This window comes from Euprymna scolopes, chromosome 20, assembly GCF_053919585.1.
Source record: "Euprymna scolopes isolate OS-2025 chromosome 20, ASM5391958v1, whole genome shotgun sequence".
NCBI lineage: Eukaryota > Metazoa > Mollusca > Cephalopoda > Sepiida > Sepiolidae > Euprymna > Euprymna scolopes.
Window position 1 is genome coordinate 16,986,407 of NC_136501.1, and position 22,968 is coordinate 17,009,374.

Below are 22,968 nucleotides of genomic sequence, written 5' to 3' on the forward strand. Positions count from 1 at the left end.
ACTGGAAAAATCTTCTGACACAATTTTAAGATGCCATCTTCGCATTTGGAATTTATGTTTATTGATCAACCACTAAGATTATTACAATTGCTATTAGACTATTTCATTTGTATTTTTACATCTAGCCAATTAACATTTTCTTTGGATTGTAACCCATTTTATCATTTTTCTTCAATCCTGAACTTTATTTGGAACATTCTTTTAATCTACAACTTTCTACATTATTATCCACTTTTCTACAAATATGATTTGTACTTTTCAATTTATGGACATCATTTTTTAAGTTCTTTCCTCTGAGGATGAGAGCCATTATTTGAATCTCCATGGAAGAAGAAAAATTTTAAGTTTTTCAACTTTTATTTCTTGTCAAATTGTATAAATGCTCTATCTCGAATATTGAGCTTTTTCATCTGGTTAGGATTGTTCTATAAATGTTAGTATTAATATTTATACTCACTTTAAGTTTACAGAATCATTCATTTGGTACACTTGAACATTTTTTTTTTATTATATATATATATATATATATATATATAATACAAATATTATTGGCTACATATATGCATACATGTTTTTGCTGCAAACTCTTTGGATAAAAAGGCGTCTTCAAGCTTCTTCTTTTAAAACCACATTTAAATCGATTTTAAAAGAAGATTAGGCCTGAAGACACTTTTTCTCTAAAGGGTTTGCAGCAAAAACATGTATGCACATATGTAGCCAATAATGTTTGTATGAATAAATCTACATATCTAGAAAAGTGAAATTGTCTCTATGTGTGTACATTTCCCTACCAAATTACTCTGTCAATTTTCAGTCTATAGACTCGAGATTTGACAGAAGGGTACTGATATTTGGGAAAATCTTTTTAATCCGTTTTCAGCCAGAAATTTGGCTGTCAAGGGTCAAAATTCAACGATTTGACCTTTGAAAACTCTACCAAACTCCTCAGACAATTTTGGGTCTTAACACTTGAAATTGTACATGTAGGTTACTTGGACAAGGATCAAACTTTTTAATTTGATTTGAGCCCAAAACAAATGTTAAGGGGGTCAAAATTGGGGTCAAAGTTTAAAAAATTTTACTTCTCACCCAATTTTTGGTCTAAAAATTTTAAATTTTACATAAAGTGTATTCAGACATAGGGCAAACTTTTGAATTGGTTTTTGGCCGAAAATTTGGCTACCAAGGAGTCAAAGTTCGAAAGATTTGACCTTTGCTGTCTCTAGCAAACTATTCAGCCAATTTTTGGTTTAAACATTTGAAATTTTACATAAAGGGTATTTAGATATGTAGCAAGCTTTTTAATCAGTTTCTGGGCGAAGATTTGGCTGCTAAGAGGTCAAAGTTGAAAGAGTTGACTTTTGCAAATTCTACCAAACTCTGCCGCCAATTTTGGGTCTAAACACTTGAAAATGTAGGTCACCTGGACATGAGTCAAGCTTTTAAATATATATATATATATATATATATATATATATATATATATATACACATATATATATATACATATGCACATAGGGCTTTGCTGAAAGTACTGTTAATAATTTTCCCCACTTTTTATCTGTGCCTAAATCAAAACGTAGATTGCATGAACAAAGCTTCTTTCTTAGAACTGCACGCCTGTGGAACTCTCTACCGCTTGCCTGTTTCCCTCCTGACTTCAACATGGATGTCTTCAAGTCCAACATAAACAAATTCCCCCTTAAGTAAGACACTTTATCAAATCTCCAATACTAATGAATACTGCAACACTATCCCATTGATTACTCTACACAAAATAACCCTTATCCCCGAGTGGCTTCTGGGCCTTGATAACTAGTGACCTCCATGTAAAAAAAAAACAAAAAAACAAACAAGCCGGGCTGCACTGTTAGTATATCTATAATTATGCTCTGCTTGTCATTGAACATATTAAGTAATGTGATTTATAATTTAAAAGTTTTAAAATTTTTAAAATTTAATTAGCTCTAGGACATTTAACTATCTATATATCTAAATTACAACGAGCATTTCCTGTATTTTAATTAAACTAGTAATTTCACTATTACATTAAAATACACTTAGCTCTTTAGACTATTATTCTAATCTCCTTTAAATTATATATATATATATATATATATATATATATATATATATATATATATATAACTACTTTATTTACTCACATAAAATTAATATACGAAAGTATAAATTCATGTGTAAACTTTAAGTATTTTCTTCAAAAAGTGCTCAATACGTAGGTAGAGCTAGTTAGTAAGTTATAAAATATACATGGCGATTAAGCTACACTGAATATTCCGCGTTTCATCCACTCTAGGACTCTTCATCTCTTCTCTATATAAATAAAATGAACTCATTTTTTCCCGTCTGATTTTGACATTAATAGGATTAAAAATCAAGATATTTCATGCAAATATAATATGCACAAATGGCAGAACAATATCTAAGGTGTGTTATAGGCTTATTATTTCTCAAATTCCTCGATAATCTTAGATTTCTATACTTTTTCTGCTGAGAAGTCACGGCCAAAATCGGTTAAGATCAATGGAAGTGGTAAAATATTTTCTCTCTAATAAATTCCTCCTCCCCCTGCCACCACTTAACACCGTTTGGGGATCGTTCACAAGGAACAGTTGAGAAGAGAACACCGGTTTGGCTTCGTAGTTCTTTCATGTGAAGTTATTTAAAATCACTAAACTAAGCTGCAGTGCTCTGTGGCGTAGTGGTTAGCGTGCTGGACAATTCACATTATATTTTCACGTTCGCGCCGACCTACCATAGTCGTTTTTTTTTTTTTTTTTTTTTCCTAAACAACTGGAATGGACTTTTCTTGGTGGCCGAACTGTTAACGTTGCAGATGTTTTTTTTTTTTTTTCACACTTTATTTTCCTACTTTTACTCATGACTCCGGGTTTGATCCTTCCTACTTACCTACCATAACATTTTTTTAAACCCCCCCCCGTCCCGGAAACAAACACTCGGGCAACGCCGGGTACCCCCGCTAGTATATATATATATATATATATATAATGTATTACTTACCCTTGAGTTATTTTCTTACACCATTCGAGTAACATCCGCTCTAAGTTTGTTTGATGCAAATCTCCCATGATACCTTTCATCACATCTTTCATCTGATAAACACAAAAAGAAGTTAATATTATTCCATGACAGTAAAACATGTTAATATGCAGATTGATAAAACATTGACTTAATTTGGATTTCAAAGCACACAAAGTAAAATAATGTTTAATTATTAAGAAAAACAAGTGAAGCATGCATGGTCCCCCGTGAGTGCACAGTGAATGAGGCATAAAAAAAATTACTAAGTTCAACATACGCTTGAATATGATATTTTAATTCTTGCAGATTTTGTATATATTATTATAGAGTCAATTTTCTATCGATTTTTATGTATTATAAAGTTGCAATTAAAAAAAATAATAATATATCCATATAACTTGGGTGCATCAGCTTGAATTGAAACTGAAACTAAAACTTATGAAGAAATATATATATATATATATATATATATATATATATAACTTGAGTTCCTTTAGCTATAATTGAAACTGAAGCCAAAATTTATGAAGAATTCTGGATGAAATTATTTATAAAAAAATAGATTACTGGAGTGCCATCAGCTATAATCGAAAACGAAATAAAAACTTATGAAGAATTCTTGATAAAATTATTTATTCCAAGAAATGAAAGTCCATAACTATTAAACAACAATCACTAGTATGTAAACATGACAAACAAAATAAATAACACACATGCTATCTTATTAATACAGGGTGACCCCCCCCCAAAAAAAAAACAGAGGAAATTCAATTGTTTTTCTGAGCCTTTTACAGTCAACGGAGAAAAAAAGGCCAAAGACCCTAGTGTTTTGATGTGATGTTTTGAATATAATAAACTAGTTATGACCAAAGTTTCATTTCCTTCAGACAAAACACTAAGAAACGGGGCCTAATTAAAGTTGGGACCCGTTTATTTTGGGTCACCCTGTATATAGATAATCCAAGTAATACAACAAACGTTTTTTTTTGTTGTTTTAATTAAAAATTGCAGTTGGTACATGATATTTTAAATGCAGACCATCTTTCTTGTCTCTGTACAAAACTATGACGTCACAAAATGTCCATTATTTTTTCATGTGATTGTGCTTTACGAACCTTATTTTTAAGGCTTGATGCATTCAAACGTTAAAATAACGATCATTTTTGTGTTACCATAGTCTAATCTAGTTGGTTCCATAGCATCACTTTCACTTATGGATGTTGGCAACCTTCATGTGCTCCCTCCTATAAGTACATTATACGATTCTAAAAAAAACAAAAAAAAACTGAGGAAATCTATGCTAACAAGATGATCAAAACCACTGTACCATGCTGGGTCATATGAATTTATTTATTTATTTTTTTACCCCATTATGTATCCCAGATGGCCACCATGAATTACATAAATTAGACTGGACGGGTTTGCATATTTTGAAAGTATATCGAATTTGCATCAAAAGTATCTTATAATTCAAGTGGTATTATCATCCTTAATATAGCCAATTTGTACCATTAGAATAAGAAAGAGCGAAAGATTCCAGCACTTAAAGTCCATCCATGCTTCTGTTCAGTCTCGAAAGACAAAGGATACTCCCTGTAGGGGCAGTAGCGCGTGTAATTGTGAGGCAAGGGTTGTGCAATCCCAACCACACCTCTCCTGAATCGGCACTGTTTGAGTCCAGTGGCAAGGAGAAGTCCAGGATGCACTGGAAACAATGCTGAGATAAGCGGAGCGCACATACAGCACCTAGAAGTCCCAAAATGGTCACCCATTTAGTACTGACCAGGTTCAACGTTGCTTAACTTCGGTAATCCAGCGGGAACCGGTGTATCAACGTGATTAAAGTACAGATTAACTTAATCATGATTTGAACGAAAACACTAAAAGGAATACTAAATTATATGAAATGTACGAGAGTTTTTTTTTTTGTTTGTTTTTATGAAAATCGCTCCAGACAATGCATGAAGCCATTTGGTGTAAGTAACTAAAAAAAAAAAAAAAATACAACTAAAATTTGCCAATGATAAGTGTTACATGGAATAGATTCTGACCTAGAAGACAACAATTGTTCCTCCTTTGCCAGAAACCTCGTTCATGGAGTGTGAGGACTAAAGGACAAAAAAAAAAAAGGAAAGTAAGAGTTATGCGGTTGCTGAAAATAAACCAAAGATCTACTTTCTATTCTTCTTAAATTAAATCTGTATTTTAGATTGTCGTTTAAGTTCTGGAATCTTTTTTTTTTTTTTTTTTTAATATGCAGCAACAACAAAATATGAAAAACACAAAAAAACAACAAAAAACAAACAAACAAAAAAACAAACAAAAACAAAAAAAAAAAAAACTGTAACAAGATGTTAGATTATATGAAATGTACAAAAGTTGATACTTTTTGTTTTTTGTTTGTTTTAAATGTGATATTTCACCATACCTGCCAATGAAGAATAATGCTCCAGACCAATCCAAGGATCAACTTGCAGTTTCCATCTACGATGTCATTGCTACTGATATTTACAAGTTTTACCTAAAAAGAAAAAAAAAAATGAAAATAAATTTGTACAAAAAAAAAATAGTTTGGGGAATTTTTTTTTTTTTTTAAATTGTTACACATCAACTGGTCACACTCGTGTTGAAATAACATTCTCACTGTCAAACTCATTTGCTCTTACCAAATTCAAGACAAAAAAAAAATCAATTCTGTTCACATTCATCCCTGTGACCTGCTTGCTTACTCTATCATGCAAATGAATACATAGCATTTTGTCACACACGATGGAATCTTAGAAAATGGTAAACTTATAACCAAACGACAATTCATGCGTTTGTAAAGTTAGGTTTTATCTTCATCTTCAATAGTTTAACTCGTGCATTTGCTGCTACTGTTATTACTACTGGTCCTTGGTATGATCATAAAAGACATTGAGTCGTTAGGCCCCATTTGGGGGCTATAGAGAATGTGGAGTTGCCCCTTAGTTACCATTGCTCCCAGGTCCACTTTAACCTGGAGTGGTAACACCTGCTAGAACATCTAGTGCTACCAGATCTTGCTGTCCAGAGATACCAGTTGACCAAAAATGTACCAAAACATTGATGTTACGGATCTTTTTACTTTTTCTTTACAAAACTCAATCATGTTATGCAAAGTCAAAATAAAAAACAATTTTCTTTACAAAACAATTTTCTTTACAAAACAACCAAACCAAACTTCATGAATAAATATTTGGAGACCTAAACAACATGAAGCATAAAAACATTTTTTTTCCAAAAATAACTCGATTTGGCATTAAATTACCTGTAAAAGGTTGATATGCCATAAAACAAAACAACCAAAGCTACTAATACTACTCCATAAAACAAATTTATACTTTCATCAACCTCACGATACCCCACGATCAAGCTAACACCCCCAACAAATAACTGAGATCAGGAGTTTTTTGTTTGTTTGTTTTTTCGTTTCTTCCAATTTTCCAGGCAATACCAGGACATGAGTCTTGTTAGTCTATTTATGCATGTGTGTATATCTTTACATATATATAAATGTGTATATCTTTACATATATATAAATATTTTTTTTATTTTTTACCAACTTTTTGGTACATGTATTTTTATAAAAGAATTAGTTATCTTACCTGTATAACAAATTAATGGTTTTATATTTAAAACATTTTTTTCTTCTGTTTCTGAATTTTTGAGATGAGGATTGATAATTTGTATTATTTAGATTATTCGTACTACTGTTCTCATCTTGAGTGCTATTTTCACAACGTTTTGGTCGGTGTACCTTTTTCAGGTGTATCTTGTTGAATTCCAGAATCTGCACAGAATTTTTAACAGCCTTTTATTTAATCCATAAGGGTAGCATGCTCTCATCCCCTCAGCCATGACGGGAAAGAAATCCTAAGTAATTCGTAATTGTATTTCGAGTAATACTCACACTTAGGATGGAACCTTCAACCTCCAAAAGAGTGTCACTTACAACTGAATTTTACCAAGTGCTTCATCTATTATGCCACAAATCCTTGAAGACAGCGTGAACAACATTCAAAATGCAATTACAAATTACTTTTTTTTTCTTTTTTCTTTTTTACATAGGCATCGCAACTTATCAAGGCCCAGAGACCACTCCAGGATAAGGGTTAAAGAGTGTACAGTAGTCAATTGAACAATATAGTAATTATTAGTAATGGAAATTCAGTTTCGGTAAATTTGTTAACTTAAGTGGAACGACTCATCAAGAAGTTTTTTTTTCATGAAATCTACGTTTAGGTTTAGGCATAGATAAAGAGTGGGGGGAATTATTGATAGTGTTTTCAGCTAGACGAATGTTTCTTGTGAAAGTTTGGCGAGAGGGGACCATAGATTGAAGCTCAGTCGAGCACTTGCCATGAAAATAACGATAAAGCAGAGACAAACTCACAGCATCTCTTCTGTGAGATAGAGGTTGCAGAGAAGAGAAAAGGACATCTCCTACGAGGCTACAAAGTCTATTTTGAATTCTATCAAGGCAGGACAAGTCCTTTCTAGCAACTCCTGCCCAAATGTGGCAACAGTACTCCATTCTTGGACGTACCTGGCTCTTATATAGATAGAGAATTCCATCAGCAGTGAGATATCTACTGGATCGATAGAACTTCTACTCGGCCATGATTGATGGAATGAAGGCATGCTACTCCTGAGGATTAAATAAAGAGTTCTGCTTGTAATTCGATGCAAACTCCCAACTTCGACAAGATACACCTGAAGAAGGTCGGAGGTTATATCAGCTGAAACGTTGCGCTATTTCCCATCATAGCAGTAAAATTAAAATGCCAATTTAAAGTTCACACAACAAAAGAATAGTTATGTATTAGATGAACTAGTTTGCAGAAAGACATCTCATTAATTAACTACTTCCGTTTTCTTTTTAATATATTAAACAGTTTAAATATAATACATAGTTAAAAACAAAAATGAACACATATCCCACGATCAAGCTAACAAGTTAGTACCCCCCCCCCCCCGCAAACGAATGACTGGGATCAGGAGGCTTTTTTTGCTTGGTTTTTCGTTTCTTCCAATTTTCCAGGCAATACCAGGACATGAGTCTTGTTAGTCTATTTATGCAAAATTAAATATGTGTATATCCTTACATATTTGTATGACAGGAGTTACTCCTGAACTCATTGACCAATCATGATGAATTTTAGAACACAGCTGCTAGGTGTAAGGCTGCACAATGTGGGTTATATTTAGTTTAATTTTCTTCAAAAAGTGACGGAAACCCATCATGAAAATCATCTGATTTTTATGAAATTTTAACAATATTCACAATAGATCTTTTAAACGTTTTTAGGGGCCATAATATGGTCAAAACCTTTCATTTGAAAATTGAAATATTTCAGATTAGCATTAAATTTGATCCATAGTCATGTGACACCAATTAAAAAGATTCTCTGAATTTTAATTTAAGAGGATATAAAAGTGGTGCAAAACTGCTCGGGGAGGAGAAGGTAATTTACCCATTCTGGAATGAGTAATCGAGTATTCGAGTATTCTGTATAGTTTATTAGTAAATCAACATATATAAAACATATTTTCATTTGATTTTTTTTTTCTACAAACATTGGAGTGTTCATTGTTCCTTCTGTTTTCTGATCAACACAAATACAGGGTGACCAAAAAAACAAAACAAAAGCTAAATGGAGGCCGTCTACAACATATGCTGTAGAACGGAGAAAAAAAAGGCCAAAGACCTTAGTGTCTTGATGTGATGTTTTGAATATAATAAACTAGTTATAACCAAAGTTTCATTTCATTCGGACAAAACACTAAGAAACGGAGCCTAATTAGAGTTGGGGCCCGTTTTCTTTTTTTTTTTTTTTTGGTCACCCTGTACACCCGAGGATCGGTGCACACGCGCGCGTGTGTGTGTGTGTGTGTGTGTGTGTGTGTGTGTGTGTGTGTGTGTGTGTGTGTGTGTGATGGGTGATATAAACTCATTATCCACCATGACCCAAATATTTGTGATATTCATTTGAGATATATTTTGAGATATATCTATAACAGTTAACCTATGTCCAAATTCATTGATTGCCATAAAATAATTTATGCAGGAATGTTTTAGGAGGACATTATTTAAGAAATAACTTGTCTCTTTTTAGTTATCCCTTCATGTTATCAAAGTTAGACACAAGGTCGTTATTTTTTATTTTATTTATTTTTTTTTTAATGTGAGGAAAATCCAGCTCCCTAAAATGAGTCACTCCAAAAGAATTTCTATCCATAAAATGATCAACGTAAGAATGAAGGATGGTATGCTTAATCACTTTCCCCCCACCCCCGGAAATGAATTTCAACTCATAAATAAATAAAAACTATAAAGTAAACATTATTTTTATTGTTTATGGACGTCTGATAATAATACAGACCACACCATATTTTTTTGTAAACTACTTGCTTCCATCTGGAGTTGTCCGGGATGCAATAAAGTCATTTTAAGCTTTTGTTTTTTAGCTTCACATTTTAAAAGTTATACAGAAAAAGAGATAAAATTTTAGTTGTAAGGGAGACAGCCTTATTTATTTACATTTTTCATTATTTATTTATATTTTTATAAGGGAGACACCACTTATCAAGACCAAAAGGCCACTCGAGGATAAGGTTTAATGAGTGTCAGGTGGGTGGTGAAACACTAATGATCTGTAGTGGTGGAAATTGACAAGAATTTGATAATTTCTGGGGACGGCCCAACAAGAACTTGTTTACATTGGTCTTGAAGACGACCATGTTGTAGTCAGCTTGAAAGCAGCTCCACAGTACAGAGTTCCACAGGCGGGCCATTTTAGGAAAAGAAACTTTATTGATGGAATTTGTGTTTAGTTTTAGGCACAGATAGAACATAGAAGAAATTGTTGACAGTGGTTGCAGGAAGATGAGTGTTTGTTGTGAATGTTTTGCAGAGAAGGACCATACATTTAAGCTCAGTTGAACACGAATATGAAAATAACGATAGGGCAGAGATAGGCTCGTAACGTCTCTTCTGTGAGAATGAAGAGAAAAGGACGTCGCCTACTAGGTTTTGAACCCTGGTAAGAAAGGATGTTCTCAGCAGCTCCCCTCCAGATGTGTCAAAAGTGCTCCATCTTAGGATGTATTTGCCTCTTATTATATTACACTATTTAATTTAAAATATGGGTTATCTCCTCTTGCTGATTCTTATTTTATGCGATTATTTAAAACTAAGCTTGTTTACTTTGTTTCCTTTACTAATAACAAGAAACCTTGTCAACCACCAATAACTATGGCTAAAGATACATTATCTAAAAGTACTTCTTTTAAACTCCTCAGGCTAACGTTCGCAGGGAACATGAATTGGAACAGATACACTGAGAGCATTGCCAAGGCTGCTGCGAAGAAGGTGGGCTCTCTCTATCATGCTAGAAAGTTACTTATGCCTGAAAATATCCCGTACCTCTACAAGGCCACCATTCGTCCATGTATAGAGTATTGTTGTCACATTTGAGCTGATGCATCTGCTACTAGTCTCTCACTCCTGGACTATGTTCAAAAGAAAGTCGTCAACCTGATAAGTTCTGAACTGTCATCAAAGCTTCAACTTCTGTCCCACTGACGAAATGTTGCATCCCTCTACCTGTTTTATAAGTATTTTAATGGTGGATGCTCCGACGAACTACAAACCCTTGTACCTTCTCCGTGTAAATACCATGTCAAACCCAACAAGCAGCAAAGTCTCACCCCTACACAGTAATCCCTAGATGTAAGAAAGCATTCTACTCTAATAGTTTCTTCCCTAGAACTGCTAGACTCTTGAATTCCCTTCCAGGTTCCTGCTTCCCCAACTGTACTGACATGCAGAAGTTCAAGTGTAATGTGAACAGACATCTTGCTGCTCAACTTCCTACATAGTATCCCTGCAATTTATGTCCCTGATAATAGCCTCCTACATCAAAGTGGCACTCTGCCTTGTTTAGGATAATAAAAAAAAAAAAAAAGTTTCATATTACAAGTAATCCTGACTGGACAAAGTAATTTTTAAAATAAATTGTACCAAAGTATATTACTATATTGCCAATAACAGAATATAACAATAACAAATGAATATTGATTACCCAGAAGTAAAGCTTGATTTGTCAGCTTAAATGCTATTTGGGTTCGACTTTAAAAATCTGACAAAATAACTTCACATCAGAAAACGAAAACAATAAAAAAAATTAAAAAAAGATAATGTAAAATTAGTACCACCATTGGTTTCTTTGTGAAATTTTACTTAAGAAAATTAATTTGATCTTGTTATAGGCCTTTTTTTTTTTTAATTAGATCCCCAGGTAGGGAGACATATAGAAAGAGGCAACATATTTTCTTGTATATAAAGAAGAATGTTTTCCAACATCCGGTTTTGATGTTTAAAGTGCTGCGTGTCGAACTCTGAAGGGATAGATAGCATCAGGCAACATTTAACGTCTGCTCTCCATACAATCCGATCCAAAGGATTGATATCAATCATGTTGCAAACAGTTAAGCCACTTGTACATACTCAAGCCAGGTTTTCCTTGGTCTTCCATATATACCAGAGATATTTATATGTGTTATTGAATTGATGTAGGAGATGGCACACTGTACATAGCAAAACCACCCAAGATGCTGAGCTCATATAAGGCATCCCAAATACCTCAATGCCATACAAGATCGCGAACAGGGCAAAAAAAAAAAAAAAAAAAAAAAAAACCCTTACCCCGAGTCCAGTGTCTAGAAGCAAGGATTGACAGCAAATTTTGAAACTTTCCCCAAGCAACACTACAACGACCAGCAGCGATAGTATGTCCACAATCAATCCAAGCATTTAACATGTTGTTCAGACAGCAGAGAGTAGCAGTCATCTACATCTATGAGTACCACTGTTCAACCATAGTGAGTGAACAACAGACAGACATCTGTGACAAACATAATCCGAGTCAACAACCAGCCTCCCTGCAAGACTGCTTGCTATACTTCTTGTGGACCCATAGTTTGCACTGGGAGCATTCAAGGCAGTTTACACTTACACCTTTGTGACAGACAGCACAGGGGAACATGCCAGCATTCTGCAGGAGGTTGAGACCAACACCATAGATAAATAGGATATGTAATTTTGAGTAAAACGTTATATTTTTCATAAAATTCACATTATAAATAATTTAATTTTTTTTATTATCTTTGAAATGTTAAAAAAAAAAACTTACATTCATCTTTTAAGAGAAAAAAATTATAAAATTTGTTTTCTTTTTTAGCTGTTTTTCGGTAAAGTTTAAATTTGATTTAGATGTGAGTATTAGATTTTCATAACTGGTTATGTTCGACATTTTTTGTTGTTATTTTGTTTTTGTTTTTTGTTCTTTTGTAAGTATGACTGAATTTTAAAATGGAAGTTATTCTGTTTTAGTTATTGGAAGAAGTTTTTTTTTTTGCTTTCATCAATTTTATATTTAAAAAAATAATACTTAAAAAATAATAACTACGAAGAAATCAACTTTTCCACCATTAAAAAAAAAATCATTTAAAACAATCATGTAATTAAAATATGTCAATTAATCTAAGAAATTCTTTTCAATATTTTACCGTTTTCATCAAAAAGTTAAAAACATACACTCCATTTCATCGTTTTAATGAATTAAATTAATTTTCTCAATAATGATAAATAATACTAAGTATTAAGGATTCATTTAATATTTTCATTAATTTTTTTGAAAGAGGAAATAGGAAAAAGATGTTAAAAATGAAAGAATAGAAAAACAAAGAATTTAAATTAGGGGAAAATAAAAAAAGAAAGAAAAATTAAAAACGTCTGCGCTCCAATCTATGGCCCTTCCCTTGCCAAACTTTCACACAAAACGCTCAACTACCTACAACTTCTATCAACAATTACCTCCACTCTCATCTAAACGCAGATTGCATGAACAAAGCTTATTTCCTAGAACTGCCAGGAACACTGTTCTACTGGCCTGCTTTCGCTTCCTGGTATACTACAATATGGTAGCCTTCAAGTCCAATGTAAACAAGTTCTTGTTGAGCCATTCCTTTAAATAATCAAATGATACCCAATCCATACCATCAACGATTACTACACTAGCACCTTACATTTATTATCCCTTTTCCTGAAGTGGCCTTGGGGCCCTGAGAAGTGGTGACTCCCTTGTAAAAAAAAGAAAAAAGGAAATGAAAAAAGAAATGGGAAAAAAAAAGAAAAAAGAAACAAAAAACTAATTTCATTTCTTAAACTAATTTGGATAAAAATATAAAAAACTGTATATGATAGATGTTTCTATGCACTTACGTTATAATTGTGTTCCAGAACATATAAGGCACGATTTACATTGTTTATATGATGAACACGTAGTCGTCCTTTTTCTCGTTTCTGTAAAGAGAAAAAGAAATGAAGAAAAAAATTACATTTTTCTGTTAATACATTGCTAAAACAAAACAAAAAAGTAAATTTCAGAATTTATATATCTTTAAAAACAAAAGAAAAACATTCCTTTACACACACAAAAATCCTATTCAGCAAAAATCATTTTTAAGGCAGCTTCATCGCCTCCATTCAGTCTCAAGAAACAATGGATACCCTCTACAAGGGTAGTTGCACATGTAATTGTGAAGCAAGGGTTACACAATCTCCAGCCACACCTCTTCTGAATCGGCACTGCTTGGACAAGGAGAAATCCAGGACGGTTGAAAACAATACTACGATAAACAGAGAACACATATAGGGTGTCCAAAAAGTTACGAAAGAGTTAAAAATCTTTGTCATTTTATCATTAATGATTATTTTTTTCTCTACTCCAGATATTTTACAGATAATATTTTGGAAATTAATTATAGATAAGTATAGTATTGAACAGCGTAGGCAAGTTGTGAAAATGTTTTACCAAAATCAGGGGTCAATTGTTTTGACTCAAATAGCTTATCGACGGCATTTTCATGTAAGAGATAGCCCAAGTCACGACACAATTTGAAACATTATACGCTGAAAAAAAGAGTCTATGTTAACAAACCCCCAAACTCTGCAAGAATTGAAGGAAAACATCAGGGACGAAATAAGAGAGTTGAATCGCAACCCAAAGATTCTTCAATCTGCCATGAATACTGTTTTGGAAAGAGTACACATATGTGAAGCTGAAAATGAGCAACATTTAAAAGACATTATTTTTCATAAATAAAGATTGTTTGAATTTTACTTCTTTTTTTTTTTTTTTCAATGCCTTAGTCAGATTGTGTTCAAATTACAGAAAGAGATCATTAAAAACAACGAAGCTATTTAAGTCAAAAACCCTTCAGTGACTTTTGGGACACACTGTAAAACACCTGATATTCCTAAAATGGTCACTCATTTTAGTACTGACCAGGCTCAACATTGCTTAACTTCGATGATCTAATGGGAACTGGCATGTCAATGAAATTATTATGTATATTAGGTCAGCAGATTTCAGACATTAAATAATCTAACATAATTTTTTTTCACCAATCAGAATAGAGATAGTTTGTGAGTTCACCTTCTCTTTTTTTGTATTAAGGTGGATTTACTGACTTGATTTGAGGCAACATTCATCAACGATAAGTTAATCACTGGCCCAGATGTGGCAATAATACTCCATACATGGGCGAATGGTGGCCTTATAGAGATACAGGATACTCTCAGGTGTGAGTAGTCTTCTAGCTTGATAGAGAGAACCCACCTTCTTTGCAGCAGCCTTCGCAATGTCCTTGGAGTGGTTGCGAAGCTATTGCTTTTGGATGAAGTTTCCTAGGTTGTAGCATACACTGGTTGAACTAGTAAAGTCTTCTCTTTCAAAGAGATTAATTGAGGGGAATAATCCTGCAATTCGTCCAGATTTGATTATTTGAGACAAAATGGTGCCAACAGACACGTAGGTAATATAAGTGAAACACTACCAGCCTTTTGAGATCTGCAGCTCTCATTGGCCGGGTTTTGCAGCCACAGAGAAGGACCATCAGAACAAATGCTTGATAGATCCAGACTTTCGTGCCTATTATGATTTCGGGTGAACACCACGGACGGAAAAGCATACTGGGCATTGTTGATTTAGATGTTGATGTTCTCGTACCTCTGATGCGTGGTGACAAACATTGAGCCCAAATGCAGGACAATAACCAGTCATTCTTTTTATTCTTGAGTTCTGACATACTCATGTTAACACACCAGTTGTCAATAGATCACCAGAGTTAAGCAATGATGAACCTGGCCAGTACCAGATGAGTGACCATTTGAGAATATTAGACACTGTATATATTTACCGGATCGTTTACATGGCTGTGACAAGGCAGTTTAATTATAGTGAATGTCTTTAGTTGATAGTAGCGGACAACTACGATTAAGAACATCATGGGTAGCAATCTCTGAAGATGTGACGTTGTCAGGAGTTCAATCCTTATTAGTAACCTCAGATTTCGACATTTTCCAAACTACCCACAAGATGGACCATTTTATGGCTGAATGTTCGGGATCATCTTTTATTAAAACCATTTTCTTTACATGTCTACCACAACGTGAACGATTTAACAGAATTTGATTTATCTTTTGATACTGTGTAATGTATAACATAGTGCATAGGAAAATATCAGCAGCAGCAAAGGATGGCTGGCTTGCAAAGAGATTAGCAGCAGCAGCCGAAAAACGCGCATATGCAAATAAGGAAGTGTGTGTGAGAAGAGAAAGGAGAAAAAAAGAAAGAAAAATGCATCACATGCTCCGGGCATCGAAGAGAATAGACATGTGAAGTCGAAGACGAGTAAGGGCTGGTTAGGTCCAGCAGGCGGTCAGAAGAAAGAGAAACGCGTTCCAAGCCAAAAAGTTTTGCCAAAAGTAACGGTAATAAAAACTTTAAAAAAAAAAAAAAAATGGCGACCCGGATTTTTATTTATGTTTTTCCTCTTGTTTGTATGTAACAGCAATGTTACATATGTTCTGATAAATTATGTTTTTAAGTTTATTTTTTAACGGATGACGTCAGCAAAAAATGGTTTTAATTCAGAGAAGATAACGAAAAGGGAAGCTGCAAAAAAAAAAAAAAGGCGACCCGGATTTTTATTTATGTTTTTCCTCTTGCTTGTATGTAACAGCAATGTTACATATGTTCTGATAAATGATGTTTTTAAGTTTATTTTTTAACGGATGACGTTAGCAAAAAATGGTTTTAATTCAGAGAAGATAACTAAAAGGGAAGCTGCAAAAAAAAAAAAAAGGCGACCCGGATTTTTATTTATGTTTTTCCTCTTGCTTGTATGTAACAGCAATGTTACATATGTTCTGATAAATTATGTTTTTAAGTTTATTTTTTAACGGATGACGTCAGCAAAAAATGGTTTTAATTCAGAGAAGATAACTAAAAGGGAAGCTGCAAAAAAAAAAAAAAAGGCGACCCGGATTTTTATTTATGTTTTTCCTCTTGCTTGTATGTAACAGCAATGTTACATATGTTCTGAGAAATGATGTTTTTAAGTTTATTTTTTAACGGATGACGTCAGCAAAAAATGGTTTTAATTCAGAGAAGATAACTAAAAGGGAAGCTGCAAAAAAAAAAAAAAAGGCGACCCGGATTTTTATTTATGTTTTTCCTCTTGTTTGTATGTAACAGCAATGTTACATATGTTCTGAGAAATGATGTTTTTAAGTTTATTTTTTAACGGATGACGTCAGCAAAAAATGGTTTTAATTCAGAGAAGATAACTAAAAGGGAAGCTGCAAAAAAAAAAAAAAAGGCGACCCGGATTTTTATTTATGTTTTTCCTCTTGCTTGTATGTAACAGCAATGTTACATATGTTCTGAGAAATTATGTTTTTAAGTTTATTTTTTAACGGATGACGTTAGCAAAAAATGGTTTTAATTCAGAGAAGATAACTAAAAGGGAAGCTGCAAAAAAAAAAATAAAATAAAATAAAGGCGTAAATAAATACTGATAATGATGTAAATATCAAAAGACACATACCAGAGTTTCGCCACTGAGAACTTCCAAGAGGGACAAAAGATTACAGCCATCAGTAAGGTCTGTAAAAAGGTCATTCACCAAAGGTCGATCAGCCTGGAAGCAAATTAAAAAAAAAATGATATTTAACATGTTTAATAATAATAAAAAAATTTTTTTTTTAAATAATAATCCAATAAAAAAATTATATTCTTTCCTGTTGGTATTTACTACGATCCCACCCGGGGTAGGATGAGACAAGGTCAGTTTAATATGAAAGACAGCATTTTTCGGTGGTCACTTTAAAATCTAATCTATCTCATCAGCATCTTTTCTTTTTTAGGAAGTGCTACAAGAAACAGATACTACACCTTCTTCTGAATCATGTTACTGGCATCATATACCTTAATTATACTCACCAGGTCGGTTTTTAAACTTTTTCCCAGCCTCACTTTTATTTGACTGTTTAACAATATTGGCTTTCTATTATATATACCCCTCCACACCTACCCCCTTCTTCTCACCACACGTCAAAAAAAAAAAAAAAAAAAAAAAAACCCCTACTGCTCACATTCACAAAGTATACACCCTAATTTTCTCCGGAATGTAAACCGCACCCAAATATCTTATAAAAATCAAATGTAATCTTAACACCCGTTTCAATATAAATTCTTTTTTGATTTGATGAAGCGTTGTCCCTGAATTGAGACTCCACTGAAATATGTATGCACATATATAACCAATAATATTTGTATAATAAACAGACTATATATATATATATATATATATATATATATATATATATATATATATATATATCCCAAAAACCTGATTCCTTTTTTTTTTTTATATGTTATTCAAATTCTCATTAAATGCAAAAGATTGGCTGAAAAAGATAGGATGCAAAAAAAAAAACAAAAAAAAAAAAAAAAACGATTGGGATTTTTTTGCGTTAAACGTTATTAAAAACGCATTTCGTTCCTATATACATATTTCACAATTTTAAATTACCATGTGACATCAGCATCAGTCGGCCACGTTAGTTATACAACCTACAAAAAGCCCATATAGCCAAACAATAGACAATATTTTTTGTTATTGTCTTTGAAATGAACTTGCCAGAATAAAAAATAAATAAATAAAATGATGAGTGTGAACTAATTTTTCCTCCCCCTTTGATTAATGGAATGCTACAAACCAGTATATAGTAGCTATCCTGACCAGTCGTTGTCCGGGAGTATTTATACTTTAATTTTATGCAGACCACAAGATATTACTGTAAAACACCAACACATGAATAAAAAAATAAAACTAACTTCAACAATATTATTTGGATTCGTCGAGACTACTGTTCTCATCCTGGGTGTCATTTTCACAACGTTTCGATCGATGTAACCTCCGCCTTCTTCAGGTGTATGTTGTCAAACTCGGAAATGTTTCTGTCGGAGTTTCAAATGGAACCTTTTATTTACTTCATGGGGGTAGCATACTCTCGTTTTCGTAACAATAATAATTGGTAATAAATTCGTGATATTTACAACTAGAAATAAAATCGATTTAAGTTCCCAAAATTTGTGCTAACACTGTGCACAGGGATCTGTGGTGCAGTGGTTAGAATACTTGAAAAAAAACAAAAAAACAAAATCAATTGTAAACATGATATTCTCTTGAAGGTTGAAAGCTTGATTCTTAGTGTGGGCGACCGAAAAAATGTAATTGCGAATTACATAGGACCTCTATCCAGCCATGGAAGAATTCAAATAATACAAATTACCAATCCTCACCTAAAAAATTCAGAAACGTAATAACTTTTACAGTATTTTTTTTTTTTTTCTAATATTAAAGTTTCAAACAGAAGACAAACAGGTAATTTGTGATTCTGAAAACATACAAAGAAAATTGATTATTATTTATCTTTGATTTAGGATTGATTATTTTATAAACTTTAATTCTAGATCTTAATAATGTATGGATAATTAAGAAAAAAAACCCCGGAAGTGACATCTTTCTAGTTGACAATGGAGGGGAAAAAAATTAAGAAATTAGAAGTAAATTAATATCGGTTAAATTGCACTGTAAGTCTCCCATATTTAGCACAAATTAGCATGCAGAAAATGACCCCCCCCCCCAAAAAAAAATATTACAGTTCTATGATGGCTTTCGATGAGTCCTGACTTGAATCCTATAAAAATTCTATGACAAGAATTGAAAGTTTAAATAAATCATCACAACCTTGGTCACCCTTCAGGTCCCGTGCCACAGTGGATAGAGGTGTTGAATTTCTACGGTTCTAACTGAACATTGTCTGAAGATAGCAGTTTCAATCCTATCCAAAGCAGGCCAGAGGATTAGTTGATGAAAACGTGATGACACGACAGCAACTATGGAAGGCAGTAATTACTGGAGATACACTTAAGAGATTCAGCATTCCTATCATGTCGCGGTTAATCACCTGAAGAGGGATAGTTGACCGAAATGTGGTGAAACAACAACTATGAAAATGAGATGACAGTCTACAAGTGAATAAATAAATAAATCACGGCGTCATATTCCAAAAATCACATGGGTTTTATGAATAACTTTTCTATTTGGCTAGTAAATGAAAATATATAGTTGGTAACGGTCAACTAAAGATAAATTTGTTTGTGGAGCTCTGAATTTCCTCTACAAAAAACCCCCCAACTATTTTGAGTTGAACTGCTTTGTAGATAAACATTATTCATAAGCAAATACATATAAAGAAAGTTGAACAGACATTGAAAGATGCGCACTTGATAGTATTTGATTGGTTGAGTCTTAACAAGATAATTCATGAAAATATATCAACAAGATAAATCTCACAGATTTATACATTGAAAGGACATTTTTTTCTTAGATTATTTTAATTGCGCTTTATGCTTTGGCACCGATTAGCTCAAAAAATATCAATCGCGTTTTTTTATCTCCTTATGTTTGATATTTGTCGTCGTGTAGTAGAACTTCCGGCAAAAGAATCGACTAAACCAATGCCAAATGAACAAGGAGATCCAATCGAGTTAAATAAGCACTTATTTTTATTTTATTAAACGATTTCTTTACTAGCTGCAGAATATGCACTAAAATGAACGAGTGTCTTTAAAGCCTGTCTAAGGTGTTCGCTTGGTTTATGTTCATGTGTTTATCCATCCACAAACGTTATCTATCCATCTTTTTGTCTACCCCACCTGCATTGATGGCGTCCTTGTAGTATGCTGTCAATGCACATTTTGCATAGCCCTACACTGGAATGTTTAATGTTGTTATAGAATGGATCAAGAGAGAGAGAGAGAGAGAGAGAGAGGGGGGGGGAAGAGTGTGAGTTATAGTGTAGACATGTTGACCGGAAGTCAAGATCAGCTGATCGGATTGTGTGAGAGTCATGTGATCAGGTTAGTTGAATCGGGGAGATTTGGTTGGGACTTGGAAGAGAGCCGACGGCTTCGTTATTGTCTCCTCCCCTTCGCTGGGAGTGGGGGGGGGGTGGAACGAACGCTGACGTGGTAGAAATAAGACCTAGAAGAAGAAACCACACAGGCCAAATTCACTTTCCAATCTTCTGCGATCGATCTGGAAGGTAAATTAAAAAAAACTATAGAACCAATTTCTTGTCTTGGAGTGAAATGAATCTTCGTCCCCCAAAACAGGTACCAGTCTCCCTCCCAGACGAGATGTTCCAGATGGACCAACAAGCCGAAGGTATGTTGAAAATGCATGTCACACACACAACGACATTAACTCTGTTAAGATAATCAAACACTCAATCCTTTATGATACGACAACGTAACAATGTGATCAAAAAATTTCAAGACTTTATATTATAGCCTTGTTAAAGGGTTACAAAGAAAACAGAACACTGGAATAAGGTAACAACATGTATTACAAAAACATACAAAACGGTGGGTAATTCCTCTAACCGACGAAAAATCTAGGTTGGTCCACCAGATATCGACTTCCACCTTACGGCTTGGTCTTCCGGTATTTATATATATAGAATAATCTATGAGCAGGTAACACAGGTTAGTTCCGCCACAGCAATTTAATGACAGAAGATATTGACAGGATGACAGTGAGTTTTCAAAACTCTGCGATACTCATGTGATCAGATAGTTTATGATCCGTAATGAAGCACATGATGTGGGTTTTGAAAGTTTCTACTTCCTGACGTACATTTTACATTACCATTTTGTATGGTAGCGTTTAGAAGTTAGGATAGTTTTATTTCTAGCAAACGCAGCCCAACCTAAGCTAATTCTTTGATTTGCAGCTGTTTGTCCGTCGTCAGACAAAAACAGCTTGTATCCAAGGTAAACAAACGATGTAACTAAGCAGTTATTCAATTTTTAACCATTTTTTTTTTTCATTTTTTTTTTTCAAACATTGCTTCTGAAGAATAATGTTGATGCATGTTTCATTTAAACATTACAGTTAATGTATTACATAATAAAAACGTTGAGATCCATTACATTAAGTTCTGACGAACTCAAAGCACTTGTATGCCTCAACGTAAATACCCTCCAACTAACCCAACAAGCAGCAAAATCTCACCCTACACCTAGATGCTAGAAAGCCTTCTACTGAAATAGTTCCTTCTCTCAAACTGCTAAACTTAAAATTTCCCTCCTGGGTCCCTGCTACCCTGACTGTACTGACATGCAAAAGTTCAAGTGTAATGTGAACAGACATCTCGCTGCTCAACTCCCTACATAGTACCTCTGTAAATTTGGTCCCAAATAGTAGCCCCTTACGTCCAACTGGCATTGCGTCTTGTTTGGGGTGAATTAGCAGCACAATAAAATAAATAATAATAATGTAATAAGATATACTTAAAAATGGATGAGAGTTCTTTGGTTAGTAGATGTAGAACAGTGGAGGTAACAAGTTCAGTTCATAGGGAAAGGACAGTAGAAGGCAAGTGAGTTAGATAAGAACTTATTGTTAATCATTTCTTTGTAGATTTATTCTGAAAAATAAAGTCTCCTGATTTATATGCAGGTTTTATTATATAAGATATCGCTTGCTAATCAATATCAATACCACGCAATTTAAGTGTGTCGCATAGCTTACACATGCAAACTGACTCTATGATGAAACAAACTTTGCGTACTGATCCAGCCTTACCGAGGTAAGCCAAGCATTGCAAAATCATAAACAAACCCTACAATCCATGAATTGACTCCGTAACAACATTAAATTTAAAATTAATATTATGTTAATCTTAGTCTACGCATGATCACAAACATGCACGTACGCAATACACACATGGTTTTATGCATTTTCCACCATTTGTCTGTATAAAGAAATGTGTAAATATTAGCTCCTTATTTTAAAAAAGTCTACAGTTGTACATATATAAATTCAGTATCCATTTTCATTAATTTATGTTGTTGACCACATAATGCTACTGCAACAGATATAACCCCAGCAGATCTGGTGCTACTTACAGGAGTAAAGACATAGGCAAGTTACTGGCACCATTATCAGTTGTTTTGGGTAAGTGGAGCTTATCAGCTCTGAAAGGTAGTCCATCTAGAGGAAGGTAAACCCTGATTCCACACCTCCCCTGCTTTCTGTAATACCAACATATAGAAACGGCTTCAGGAGTAAACCTTGCGGAAAAATCTGAAATGGCGTCCTTAAAGAAGTTTGATGTTATCTATAGTTTTGTTCTAGCAGTTCCTATGATGGCGTTGGTGCCACACTAGCAACCTTGTTGTTCCTTTGGATCTATAAACGACATGAAGAGGGAGAAGATGCTGCATGGGAAGAGGCGCTACATGGCCTTTTCTCCACTGCTCAAGTTAGCATCCAAATGATACATCACCCATGGTCGACCTTGACCAACAGAAGACCACTATACTTTATGTTATCTTGGTGATGGTGCCCTGATTGACAAAGGTCTTCTGCCATTAAAATATTGCCTAATGAATCTCATCT

The 22,968-nt window shown here is 33.7% G+C and overlaps 1 protein-coding gene across 6 annotated transcripts in view; it reads right to left on the reverse strand.

The window, feature by feature from the left end:
- LOC145241334 (dystrophin-like) overlaps positions 1-22,968 on the reverse strand; it is a 1,936,823-nt gene that overhangs the window by 1,575,215 nt on the left and 338,640 nt on the right. For all 6 annotated transcript variants that reach the window (XM_080104172.1, XM_080104173.1, XM_080104174.1 and 3 more), the window contains 4 exons: positions 17,041-17,133; positions 13,370-13,450; positions 5,492-5,584; positions 3,043-3,134 (listed from right to left, as the gene is read on the reverse strand). In XM_080104172.1, coding sequence (XP_079960298.1) covers positions 3,043-3,134; positions 5,492-5,584; positions 13,370-13,450; positions 17,041-17,133 — 359 coding nt within the window. The remainder of the gene's footprint in view (positions 1-3,042; positions 3,135-5,491; positions 5,585-13,369; positions 13,451-17,040; positions 17,134-22,968) is intronic.